The 14,308-nt window shown below is 36.3% G+C and overlaps 1 protein-coding gene across 1 annotated transcript in view; it reads right to left on the bottom strand.

The window, feature by feature from the left end:
- Positions 1-14,308, bottom strand: part of LOC107662275 (synaptotagmin-7-like) — a 51,878-nt gene that overhangs the window by 3,733 nt on the left and 33,837 nt on the right. Inside the window, exons 3-4 of the mRNA XM_016452233.1 lie at positions 7,019-7,136; positions 2,102-2,369 (exon numbers count right to left, since the gene is read on the bottom strand). Coding sequence (XP_016307719.1) covers positions 2,102-2,369; positions 7,019-7,136 — 386 coding nt within the window. The remainder of the gene's footprint in view (positions 1-2,101; positions 2,370-7,018; positions 7,137-14,308) is intronic.

The raw sequence follows: 14,308 nt of genomic DNA, 5'->3' as shown, positions 1-14,308 counted from the left end.
CACACACACACACACACGTTGCACAACACATTTGGGACAAAATCCTACAAAATGGAAAAGAAGTGTGAAATGATGGTAAATGTTGGGATAATTTGATGTACAAACCACATGCTTTTGACCTGACAGTTCATAATGAAGTAAAAAAAAAAATAATAATCTACATATCTGATCTAAATACTACTGTTCAAAAGTATGATTAATACTGTAATACTTTTTTAAATAATTAATATTTAATATTTTTACTGAGCAAAGATGCAGTCGTAAATTGATCAAAAGTGACAGTAAAGACTTTTATGTTACAAAAAATAAATGCTGTTCTTTTGAACTTTCTATTTATTTATTCAAAAACCCAGAACAGAAATGTGTCACAGTTTCCACAAAAATATGAAGCAGCACAACTTTTTTCAACATTGACAATAATAATAAATGTTACTTGAGTAGCAAATCATTATATTCGAATGGTTTCTGAAGGACCGTGTGAAACTGAAGTCTGGAGTAATGATGCTGAAAATCCAGCTTTGATTGACAGGAATAAATTACATTTTAAAATATATTCAAATAGAAAATAGTTAAAAATGTAATAATATTTCACAATATTACTGTTTTACTGTATTTTGATCAAATAAATGCAGCCTTTATAAGAGACTTCTTTAAAAAACATCCAAACATTTGAACAGTAGTGTATGAAAGTGAGTTAAATCATAATTGAAAATGTCATATATATATATATATATACACACACACACACAGACTTGGCCATGTCTATTTAGCTTTTATGCCAAGTCAGAAATCTGGTTACATGAGGGATACCACCTTTAAACTACACAAAACTAGGAACTCTAAACCCATAATAATGTAATTGAGATATCAAAACATACTGACCTTCAAACAGGAATGTCTCGTTCCAGTGAGGGTTGAGGTTCTTTCTTTTGACCTTGGTCTCAAGTTTGTGCTTCTTGTCTGGCAGAAGGTAGAGTTTGACGAATGGATCTGAAGTGCCGGAGAAGTCTTTCGCAGGTAGATCCTGACCCTTCAGGATTTTCACTGTCAGTGTGGAGTCCTGAAAACTGTATCCCACGCTGAACTGGATGCGTCCCAGCTTCTCGCATACTGGTCCTTCATGTTCCTCTTCCTCAGAGCCTGGGGACAACTTACAAACCAAAGTGGACAAGATTGTCATTAAACAGCTTAATCGTTTCACATTAAATCATTATTAACAAAACCACATTACAGTGTTTCCTGCAGCATAACAGAATCTATAGCAGTGTGGCTAAATAAATTATTTTTACCCTATCTGAATTAAATGTGATGAGATATAAGATAAAATAATACAGTAAAAAAATGAACACCACATCTTTCTATTGCATCTTCGCTGGCTGTGCGGAAAAAAACAAACAAACAAGTGTTGTTATTGTTAACTAAAACTAAAACTATTAAAAAAATAGTTTCCATTCATTGAAATAATGCTGAAATAAAATAAAAATAAAAATATTCTGTAACATTTTATTTTAAGGACAAATTCTCACTATTAACTAGTTGCTTATTAGCATGCCTATAACTAGAATATTGGCTGTTTAATAGTACTTATAAAGCACATACTTGTATTTGTCACAATTCACTCGGGAAGCAAGGAACGAGGAAACGAGGAGTACTTGAATAACACAGTCTTTAATAATCCACAGGAAAATCGAGAACAAGGAGGACACTCAACAAGTAGACCCGACAAACAAGAACTGAAAGGACTAGGGCTTTTAAAGGCAGGATAATTGGGGAGGAACGAGACACACCTGGAATCTGTAATAATATTTCACAATATTACTGTTTTACTGTATTTTGATCAAATAAATGCAGCCTTTATAAGAGACTTCTTTAAAAAACATCCAAACATTTGAACAGTAGTGTATGAAAGTGAGTTAAATCATAATTGAAAATGTCATATATATATATATATATACACACACACACACAGACTTGGCCATGTCTATTTAGCTTTTATGCCAAGTCAGAAATCTGGTTACATGAGGGATACCACCTTTAAACTACACAAAACTAGGAACTCTAAACCCATAATAATGTAATTGAGATATCAAAACATACTGACCTTCAAACAGGAATGTCTCGTTCCAGTGAGGGTTGAGGTTCTTTCTTTTGACCTTGGTCTCAAGTTTGTGCTTCTTGTCTGGCAGAAGGTAGAGTTTGACGAATGGATCTGAAGTGCCGGAGAAGTCTTTCGCAGGTAGATCCTGACCCTTCAGGATTTTCACTGTCAGTGTGGAGTCCTGAAAACTGTATCCCACGCTGAACTGGATGCGTCCCAGCTTCTCGCATACTGGTCCTTCATGTTCCTCTTCCTCAGAGCCTGGGGACAACTTACAAACCAAAGTGGACAAGATTGTCATTAAACAGCTTAATCGTTTCACATTAAATCATTATTAACAAAACCACATTACAGTGTTTCCTGCAGCATAACAGAATCTATAGCAGTGTGGCTAAATAAATTATTTTTACCCTATCTGAATTAAATGTGATGAGATATAAGATAAAATAATACAGTAAAAAAATGAACACCACATCTTTCTATTGCATCTTCGCTGGCTGTGCGGAAAAAAACAAACAAACAAACAAGTGTTGTTATTGTTAACTAAAACTAAAACTATTAAAAAAATAGTTTCCATTCATTGAAATAATGCTGAAATAAAATAAAAATAAAAATATTCTGTAACATTTTATACTGCACTAAAATATAATTCTGACAGAATAGGCACTATAAATGGACACATCTGCATCTATACTTGGTAGCTTCTGCTGAAGAACAGTATGTATGTTATATTAATTATGAGTAAATTAAGCAAAGAATTAAAACTTGATGAAATGTCACACAACAGGACACAGCAATATAGATATAGATACAATCCACCTTCATATAAAAGGTATTTCAAGCTTCTGGAACTCATTACAGATGTGTTTAATATACTGTACTAAAACTGAATGTTCAGTATAATTAATAATTTATTACCTTACTAAATAATATAATGGTAACAATTTATTTTAAGGACAAATTCTCACTATTAACTAGTTGCTTATTAGCATGCCTATAACTAGAATATTGGCTGTTTAATAGTACTTATAAAGCACATACTTGTATTTGTCACAATTCACTCGGGAAGCAAGGAACGAGGAAACGAGGAGTACTTGAATAACACAGTCTTTAATAATCCACAGGAAAATCGAGAACAAGGAGGACACTCAACAAGTAGACCCGACAAACAAGAACTGAAAGGACTAGGGCTTTTAAAGGCAGGATAATTGGGGAGGAACGAGACACACCTGGAATCAAATTAACACAATCAACATGAGGAAGAAACTGGGTCACAGGGGCAAAAACACACACAGGATAGTCCATAATCCTGACATAACGGAGGGAGGAGACATGGAGGAGGAATGGCCGCCGACTCCAAGGGGCCGACCAACGGCGGCGGAGCAGGTGGTGGAGGAGCCCGAGGCGGAGACGGAGAGCCGATGAGCCAGGGCGACGAGGAGGATCCGGAGGTCTTAGGCGGAGCAGATGGCGCTGGCGACCGACGCGGAGATGTGGATCCGGGAGGCCGTGGTGGAGCTTAGCCAGAAACAGTCTGGTATGACCCTCGAGCGAATTTTCCCCCTGCTCCAGCAGGAGGAGGATGAATTCAGGGCGAAGGAGGGGATCCATAGGGTACACAACGGAAACATAAAACTGAGTAAAAAGAGAAACAAAACAGAGGGTACAAACAGAGTTAACTGTTTGGGTCGGGTCTTCTTTCACAATAGGTGGTGGAGGCGCCCGAGGTGGAGATGGAGAGCAGATGAGCCAGGGCAACGGGGAGGATCCGGAGGTCCTAGGCGGAGCAGATGGCGCTGGCGACCGACGCGGAGATGTGGATCCGGGAGGCCGTGGTGGAGCTGGAGCGACAGAGGACTGAGGTGGAGCCGAGGGGATGAAGGAGCCTGACGTAGCCGGATGGGCCGAGGCGAAGCCAGAGGAGTGGAGTCCCGAGGCGCAGGATGGTCGACGCCAGACCAATGCGGAGCCGGAGGGACGAGGAAGCCTGGCGGAGCTTGTGGACTGCTGGGCCATGACGGAGAGGAGGGAGCTAGGAGCCATGGTGGAGCCGCTAGGGCTTTTAAAGGCAGGATAATTGGGGAGGAACGAGACACACCTGGAATCAAATTAACACAATCAACATGAGGAAGAAACTGGGTCACAGGGGTTAAAACACACACAGGATAGTCCATAATCCTGACAGTATTAATGCCTTATTTTGCATGACCATATTTTACATTCCTTAATCCTATGCCATACCTAAACTTAACAACTACCTTTCTAACTAGTTTATTGAGGCAAAAGTCATAGTTAATAGTTAGTAAATAGGTAATAGTGAGAATGGTCCCCAAACTTAAGTGTGACGAAATATTCAAATATTCACTTTTTATAAAATATTAAATTAAAAAGTTGCCTTGGCAACTAAGTGAAATAAATTAGGTTTAAGTTGAAATTACTAAAGTAAAAAAAATTAAAGCTAATTCAAAATATGAATAAATACAAGTAGTAAATAATACTAAAATAACACTGAATCTGATTCATGAACAGGTGACTCTTATGAACCAGTTCTTTTAATGAATCAGTCAAAAGCGCTCACAGACTAACAAGCTAGTTTAAATACCAAGATGTTAAAAAATATTATTTATTTGTAAATTATGAGACAAAAAGGTCAAAAACTATGTCAAAAGTTATTAAAAAATAATAATAAAATCTAAAACTGAAATAAAAAGCTAAATAGAAACATTAAAAAAACCAATGAAACAAAAGCACATAAAACCACTAAAACTTTGATAACTAAAACTGAAAAAAAATATATATATAAAAAAGCTAATTTAAAATATAAAAAAATACTTGCATATAAATAATATTAAAAATAACACTGAATCTGATTCATGAACAGCTTATGAACAGGTTATTTTAATGAATCAAAAGCACTCACAAACTCATGACTTATAAGTTTATATATCTATATATATGTGACCCTGGACCACAAAACCAGTCATAAGGGTTATTTTTTTGAAATTGAGATTTATACATAATCTGAAAGCTGAATAAATAAGCTTTCCATTGATGTATGGTTTGTTAGGATAGGACAATATTTTATACAACTATTTGAAAATCTGGAATCTGATGGTGCAAAAAAAATCAAAATATTGAGAAAATCACTTTTAAAGTTGTCCAAATGAAGTTCTTAACAATGCATATTACTAAACAAAAATTAAGTTTTGATATATTTACGGTAGGAAATTTACAAAATATTTTCATGGAACATGATCTTTACTTAATATCCTAATGATTTCTGGCATAAAAGAAAAATCGATAATTTTGACCCATACAATGTTTTTTTTTGGCTATTGCTACAAATATACCCCAGTGACGTAAGACTGGTTTTGTGCTCCAGGATCACATATGTGTGAGTGTGTTTGTGTGTGTTTTGTATATTTTTTGCTTCTGTGTGCTTCACAATATTGATATGTTAGTAGCTATTGGTTTGAATCAGGCTAACTAATGGAACAGACTCCCCTGCTGCATAAACATGACTAACAAAACACTGCAGTTGTCAAATATGAGACAAAAATGGCGCTTTTCCACTGTGTGGTATGACTCGGCTCGGTACGGCTCAGTACGGCACGGCATGGTTCGGCTCGGCACGGTTTGCGTTTCCACTGCAGTCACCCCAGCGAGCCGTCCCGAGCCGTACCGTGCCGTACCATGCAGTGGAAAAGCGCCAAAAAAGTTGCCGGGATGCTTTCGAACGAGTTGTGAAAAGCTGTTGCCTTCACATTAATACGTGATGAAGGGCGAAAAGTTGGGAACTGGTTGGTGGTCTTTCCAAACACCTTAGTGATCCATCACTTAAAGTGGTCTGACAAGCAGCAGCATATCGAATTAATGAACTCACATCCGAGTCAGGACCTTGGCTAAAAGTTGTGCTTAATTTGACATACCATGCCCCAGTGCCCGGATCCCCCCCAGTGGGACTTAGAACTGCGAGAGGCTGGCGCTTACAAGAGCTTCTGGCACCCTCTTAAACAGGAAGTACCATCATTAGCCCTCATCACATCTCTTTAAAAACGCCTTACCACCCACATAATGACACGCAGACCCTGTGAAGGCCATCGTCTGCGTCCCCGCAGCACATTGTACCAGTTCTAATTACGGAGGTAAGTTCCCTTTGACACATCTCTCTGTGTGACTGACTGCAGTAAGGGAGAGCACCAATTACACATGATGCAGCCCTGTGTTTAAAGGGTTCACATCAAAACTAGTGTTACTTCAGAGGCAAAACTAGAAGAAAACTATGGAAGCTCATGGCCACCACGGAATAAAAATATAAAAACATAAAAACAATTTCTTGCAATCCTGAAATGTTAACTCCCAATTGTGAGATATAAACTAATAATTCTGAAATGTCTGAATTGAGAGAAATAAACTTGCAAGGAAGAAAAAAAGAAGAATTGTGACATGTAATCTCAGAATTCTGGGATGTAAATTCAGAATTCAGAAAAAACGGCAAAAGCTCAGAATTTGTAGAAAAAAGATGCAAACTCACAATTACAAGCTTATAATTTGCAATTGTGAGATATAAACTGGAAATTGTGAGAAAAAAAGTCTGAAATGCTAGATATAAATCTGCAATTTTCAAATGAAAAGTCAGAATTGTGAGATAAAACGTTTTTTATTTTTTTATTCGGTTGCAGAAAAAAACACCAGAAATGTGAGATGTAATCTCAGAATTCAAAGAAAAATCAGAATTTCGAGATATAAACTCACAATTGAGTTAATAACCTGAGATATAAACGCCGTATTATGAGAAACAAAGTCAAAACTGCGAGATGTAAGAGATATAAACACGCAAAACCTCGTTTTTTATATTTTTATTCCGTGGTGGAAATGAGCTTCCACAGAAAACAGTACACAGCCACACGTTCACGTTACCATCAGCATATCACTGGTGACGGAGTTGGCCAGGTCTGAGACGGAGGAGTTAGCGTCTGTTCGGCGGCTGCTCTCGTCTGGGGTCTGACCTTTAGGGCTGCTGCTGGGTTTATTAGATCTGGGGAAGAACCACAAGAGAAAAGTGTTACTTTTTAGAGCATGTGGCATTAAACACTCTCCTGTCTTGTCCTGTTCTCCTGTCTTACTAACTTCATAAGCACAGAGAACTTAAGTCATCTATTGCCTGACTTGCCTAAAGTGTAGCTCTGTATTGCTATTATTTGTTTGAGACTGGGTTATGGTTAGCGTTGCTTTGTTAGACCCTGCTGGTTGATGCTGTAACTACACAATCTGACACAAAAAGATTTATTTGACAGTCGTTTAAAATCAGCAGTGTTTTGTATGACAAAATGAAATGTTTTGCAAGCAACATACACTACCATTCAAATCTTTGAGGTTAGTGTGTTTTTTAATGGTTTTGAAAGTCTCTAATGCTCACCAAGGCTGCATTTATTTGACCCAAATACAGTAAAATAAAAAGCAATATTGTAAAATATTTTTACAATTTGAAATGTGATTTCTATTTCAATATATTTTAAAATGTAATTTATTTCTGTGATGCAAAGCTGAATTTTTTAGCATCATAACTCGAGTCTTCAGTGTCACATGATCCTTCAGAAATCATTCTAATATGCTGATTTGCTGCTCAAGAAACATTTATTATCATCAAAATTGAAAACAGCTGTGCTGCTTAATATTTTTTGCAGAAACAGTGATAATTTATAAATATAAATATCTATAAATATTTAATTTATTTATTTGGGATTCTTTGATAAATAAAAAGTTCCAAAGAACAACATTTATAAAAAAATTTTTTTAAAAATTGTAAAAATGTAAAAGTCTTTACTGGCATTTTTTATCAATTTAACACATTTTTGCTGATTTAAAGTATTTAAATCCTGAATCAGTATTAAAGTAAGTATTTCTTAAAAAAATCTTATCGACTTATTGACAGTAGTGTATGAATCATTAATATTGCATTATAGTACATTAGACTCTTTTGGATGTGTTCTTAAACACATGTAACACATCTATTTCTTTCTCAAGGAATAATAAGCTGTTTAACAAGGAACTGGCTTGTGCAAACAATGTTAGATACTGTAAAAAAGAGATTGTGGGGAAATGACAAACATACTGAATAGAATTGTAATTCAATAAATACAAAAATGGTATTTCTGAAAAGTTTAAAACTGAAGTATGGCATTAGATGTTTTATTTCAGTCAGGATGCTGTTTATGGAGGTAGTAGGCAGCAAGGCAGCTCACTAGGTTTTGGAACAGAGCCCAAACCGTCCTCACTGGGAAGCTTAAAAAATAGTGCCATAGTTGTAATACGAGGACATTATAGTTCTGTGGAGATTTGGAATAAATAATAAATGCAAAAGAAAGAACATCACAGAGTGAATCTGACAATGTTCTGCATGAAATGAAGTAAGGACACAACAGAAATGTTGCTGTGGGACAAGCATCGCACCCAGTATTTACTCAGTTCAGAACAGCAAAGAGATAAAAGGATGGAAAACCTGTGAGATAAAAGTGTTTTTTTTGTATTAAAGAATGTTTGGATCAAAAGAAAGTCAAAGCACAAACATGATTATCATCACAGCTAAAGGGTCTAACATATGAATTTTGAAGAGAAAACAGTTACGGAGTCTGGAATTGGAGTCTGAAAAACAGAGATGTCAGAGGCCATGGCAGTAAGTTGAGGTGATGCAAATGAATCTGTCCTATTTCTTTTCTCCTATCAGTGGCAAAAAGGCAATAAATAAAATAAAGGAAACAATTAGATAACAAAAAAAACAAACAACTGAGAGAATACGTATAGCAGAAACCATAAACAGAACAGACACATGGAGACATTAACAGATCGATAAAACCAGGGAGGGGAATCGAAAGGAATGTAATGATTCCATTTCAATTTCCAATTCCACTTACTTATTTCTTAATGATTTTCAAGCAACTTAAGAGTCCCTAATGATTTCATTAATGATCCTTCAGTGCTTTGGAGGAAGTAATTTGGTCCTAACTTTCTACTAAACAAAACCAAGAGTGAATTGCTCCTACAAACACCAACGCTTTGTTCCAAAACCTGGGGAGCTGTCTATGCAAGCAGCATTTTAAAGGCATTATAAGTGCGTTCTTGATGCAAAAGGCTCTAAAAGGTAGCTTGCATGATCATACTGCCTACTAAGATACTGTCTTTTGGTTTTAACTTTATACTATGAACCAAAATAGCAATTCTAAAACGATTAAAAACCGTTTTTGCTTAAATCTAAACAAAAATAAGAAATTTTGCCTTGGCAACTAACTGAAATAAAGCTGAAGTAAAATTACTAAAATAAACAAAAAATACTGAAATAAAAATAGAAATATAGCAGATAAAAAAGTACGAAAGCAGATATAACAAAGAGTGAAAAATTTAAGGGGGTCTGAATACTTTCCGTACCCACTGTATATGCACATACAAAATATTAAATACTATAATAGTATAAATAATACTAACATAACATTTAACTTAACACTAAACACTCAACAAAACTCAACAAAATCACTAACAACAAAAAGGAGGGAGAATTGTGAAAAACGTAACTGTAAAAATGAAATAAGATATAATGAGTATGGCTCCAACAGTAACGATTCTGGTTGCAACTCCATTAACGATTCTTTAATTTTACTCCATTTATTCCAACACAACTCTGTAGTGAGTGTGTAACTTTGACTACATACTGTCTTATGAACCAATCAGATATGACCCTGAATTAAGTGTCACAAGCATCGAATAAACACAATACAATAATGGTTCTAGTTAGAGTTTTAAGCTGAATGTAAAGTAATGACCTTTGATTGAGATTAAACATTTTTTTTATTTAAAAGATTTATTTTTTCATGTTCTTTAAAAAAAAAAAAAAAAAAGGGACGTGACATGTGGCCAAGTATGGTGACCCATGCTCGGAATTAGTGCTCTGCATTTATCCCATCCAAAGTGCGCACACACACACACACGCACGCCCGCACACACACACGCCCGGGCAGCAGTTGGGGGTTCGGTGCCTTGCTCAAGGGCACCTCAGTCATGGTATTGAAGGTGGGAGAGAGCGCTGTACATTCACTCCCCCCACCTACAATCCCTGCCGGTACGAGACTCGAACCCGCAACCTTTGGGTTACGAGTCCGACTCTCTAACCATTAGGCCACGACTTCCCCAAGGACAAATGCACACATGACAAATTTCAGAGGACAAATGCACACATTTCTGTAAAAACTGAAATTGCACTTAAAAAGAACCCGTTCATGATTCCCAACGCTAAAACTGACACTATACAGAAAAATCAGTGAGCAAATGCATGCTAACAGTAACGTCACCCCTCCAGTTATTACGAGTCACAGTGGAACTGAAGGAGTCCAGCACTAATAGACCTATGATGAGTTTGTAGTAATATGGCAGGCACAGGGGGGAGACGAATAGCCACCTTTGACTTTTCATTCCCAGAGAAAGAAAACAAGAAGAAACAAGAGCTGTTGGCACGGCAACGGCTGGAGAGATGGCATGTGCACCTGGTGTGTGGTATGCTGGGAGATACGGCTCGAGTGACAGGCAGACTCATGACAGGGAAGACAGACATGCCGTCTGAAGAGTGATGATCCACCCACCCACAAACACATCCTCATGAAACAGCCACAGTCATCATTTCATAAGACCCTGTCTGAATTTGTCTCTGTCAGAGAAATCCTGCAAGAGTAATTTCCTCTTGCTGTAATGATGATCAGAATGACACGGTCAGGGTCTGAGGAGTTATAGTGAACACAAATGCTCCTTCTGAGTGACATGACAGAAAGCAATGTTTTTATTATATAGCAGTCCTATATGTAGTCTCGCGTAGCCAGACCTTCAGACTGACAGCAGAAGGTCTGGGAACCTTGGCCACTTTGAATGTTCAAGGACCACCTAAGAGGTCATATGATTGACAGGTAAAGCAACCAATCACATTTCGGTTTGTGTCGCATCATGTTTAGGGGCGTGAAAATGTCGCCACAATAACAGACCGGTGTGTAAACTCTCGGATGTATTTTGAAGAGTCTATACCGCAAATTTGACATATTTCACATACATTTGAAAAGGGATCCTATATGCCCTTTAAGTTTGGATTTTTTTGGTGTACTAAAATAGGTTTTTATGCTTAATTGTTCCAAAATTGCATTGTTTTTCACACAATGCAGCACCTCTCTTCCCAGTCTGTCTCAAATGACTTGTTTAGTTCCTGTTTTGATGAAACCCCTCCTTCCGTAACACAAAATGTGCTCTGATTGGTTAGCTGGCCCAGTGCTCTGTGATTGTTCAATCTTAAACGGATAGTTCACTGAACATTCATAAATGTAAGATTTTATCATATTTACTTTCCCTTGGGTCATTCTGAACTGACTTTCTTCTGTGGAAAAGGTACAGTAAAAAATTGCACGCAGAAACGGCTAGTAAGCTTGATTTCATCACAAAGAGATTCAATTAAGGTTTTTTTTTCATGACAAAATACATTTAGACCAGAAAGCAACCTTGCTTTAGATTTTTGACTACTAATTTTCTCCTAAAACACCACTGGCACTCACTTTTGAGGAGGCTTTTTGATCAGGCAATGGAGTTAAAAAAAAAAAACCTTTCATGCCAAGGACCCCCAGATATGATAAATTTCACAACCAAAAATATAAAAGGCAGTTACATATTTTATACAGACCTATTTATATTGTACCAAAGTCAAAACAAATGAATGAAATATTATGTGCAAAACATGTACTATGTAAAAAGTTAACAACATATTTTTTTCTACACACTAATAAAATCTAATATTAAAAAATATACAGAAACCGAATAACACTTTCCATGATAAATATCATTCTAACGCAGTTCTACAGAAAACAGAGCCATATACAACCCGTGAGCTGAAGGTGAAAGAGGCCAGGAAAAAAAAAAACCTAGAAAGGTACTAAACAAATACAAACTATTCTTATAAATGCATTGTAAGAAAGAAGAGTTTAACATTTAGAAATACATACAGATTTGGGTTTTGTTTCTTACTGTTAAAATAGCACCCTCCAAGACCCCAGTTAATAATACATTATTTAACCATGCACATCATTTTTTAAAAATTAATATGCCTTCATAATCTTTAATCAAAAACAGGAACTTTCCCTCCCTCTCGTAATGACATATCTACTGTTCTCAGATGACATGTGCACCAGTCCAGGAAAATAATTCCTAGCCTCCAGAAATCGGTCACATGAGATTGTGGAAATGGGCAAAGAACAACAATCCAACACTCAATTCTCAAAATCAAGTACAACCCCAATTTTTTTCTCTCATTTGAAATGCACTTTCACTCATTTGGCAAAAAAAAAGAAAAGAAAAGAAAAAAAGATGATTGCAATTTCTTTTTCATGCTGACTTTAAAAACCCCTGGCAAATGCCTCAATAGCTAGCAGGCTTTTGGTTAACATCAACCAGTTGGCTGCAATGCCTAGATGACGTCAGTCAAAAAGGTAAGTCATGTTGGTAAAACTTTAGTATAGCGACCAATTCTCACTATTAACTAGTTGCTTATTAGCATGTCTATTATTAACATATTGGCTGTTTATTAGTATTTATAAAGCACATATTCTGCATGACCATATTCTAATCCCCAATTCTATCAATACCTAAACTCAACAACTACCTTACTAACTATTAATAAGCAGCAAATTAGGAGTTTATTAAGGCAAAAGTAATAGTTAATGGTTTGTTAACAGTGAGAACTGGACCGTAAAATAAAGTGTGACCGTCATTTCAGAGGGAAAGCAAGAATATTTTAATGAAACATTTCTAGAATAACATGTAAATATAAGACAATGAAGAATGTGCAAAAAATAGGATCAATTCAGATCTTGTACAGTATTTTCTTACTAGACACTACTGATAATGTTTCTTTCAGTCGTTCCAAGACACGCATTTAGCTGCACATCAGTGTTCACATCCCAAGTTCCTATATGTTTCCTCCCACCATATCAATTATGCAATATCCGAGGTTTCCTGTGGATTTTTACATAAGCATGAAAGAGTAACCGTAGGGCAATCTGGAACACATGCGGTCTTTGTTCGCATTAGGGTTTTTATATCTAAAATCCTTCCATTGGTGGAAGATCAGGATGTCAGTGCAGCCTTCACTGCATTAATGTCTCCCGCAGGGCTGGATGGAGATTGTGTAAGCATCAGATTTTAACCAACGAACTCTGCTAAGGTTGTTATAACTTTCGAGGGCATGTTTAAGAGGTTCTGTTGTGATACCAAGGTCAACATTGGACTAAAAGTAAAACAAAATGATTGCATTTGCATTCATATTCATTTTCTTGGCTTACCAAAGTGACCTACAGGAGAGTATATGTTGTGCTATGACAATTACATCAGATACCAAAATACAGTCTGGATCTAGATTGACGTGTGGCTCTCTGGGTGACAAGAGACAGCCAGCTGAGGGATTATTTATAAACTGTGTTGTGCACAATTCAGAAGCAAAAATATTTTTAAACAAACAGCCTGACATTATGACATTGCAATTATTTCAATGCTTAATACTGAAAGAATAATAAATACCTAAGACACAAATAGGGCCTGAAACTCTTAAAAACAAAAAACAGAATTAGAAGTAGAACAAAAAGAGAATTTTCGCTTCTTTTTCAAAAAATGGTCAGTGATCAAGGCACTAAACTTACAAAAAAAATAAAAAATAAAAATGAACTCGGGTATTAAATTTACAATCTAAATTTTATGTGAGCCCTATGAAAACATAGCAACAACTGGAAAATAGCTTAAAAAAATCATTTGAAAAACAATATGATACAGATTTGAAACAATATGAGGCTGAGTAAATGATTTCAGTGAACTAGCCCTTTAATCTCAATTCCAGGCTTTAAATGAGGCCTGAATCACAAAAATAAAAACACACGCTAGCAACCTTTCCAACAAAATCTGAGCACTAAATCTCTCCACATAACAACAACAACAAGACAACATCAACACACTGCTGCTATTAACTCCGTTTGAGCTTTTAGGGTCTGATAGATAAAGGAGCTTTGAGATAACATTGATCTGATGTTAGATCAGGCATTTGCAAAAAATTCTAGACAAAATGTCTCTTCAAGGCAGGTGCATTCTTTACACACACACACACACACACACACACACACACACACACACACACACACACAC

This window comes from Sinocyclocheilus anshuiensis, unplaced genomic scaffold (genome assembly GCF_001515605.1).
Source record: "Sinocyclocheilus anshuiensis isolate Anshui unplaced genomic scaffold, SAMN03320099.WGS_v1.1 scaffold579, whole genome shotgun sequence".
Lineage (NCBI taxonomy): Eukaryota > Metazoa > Chordata > Actinopteri > Cypriniformes > Cyprinidae > Sinocyclocheilus > Sinocyclocheilus anshuiensis.
This window is presented reverse-complemented; position numbering and strand designations above follow the sequence as displayed.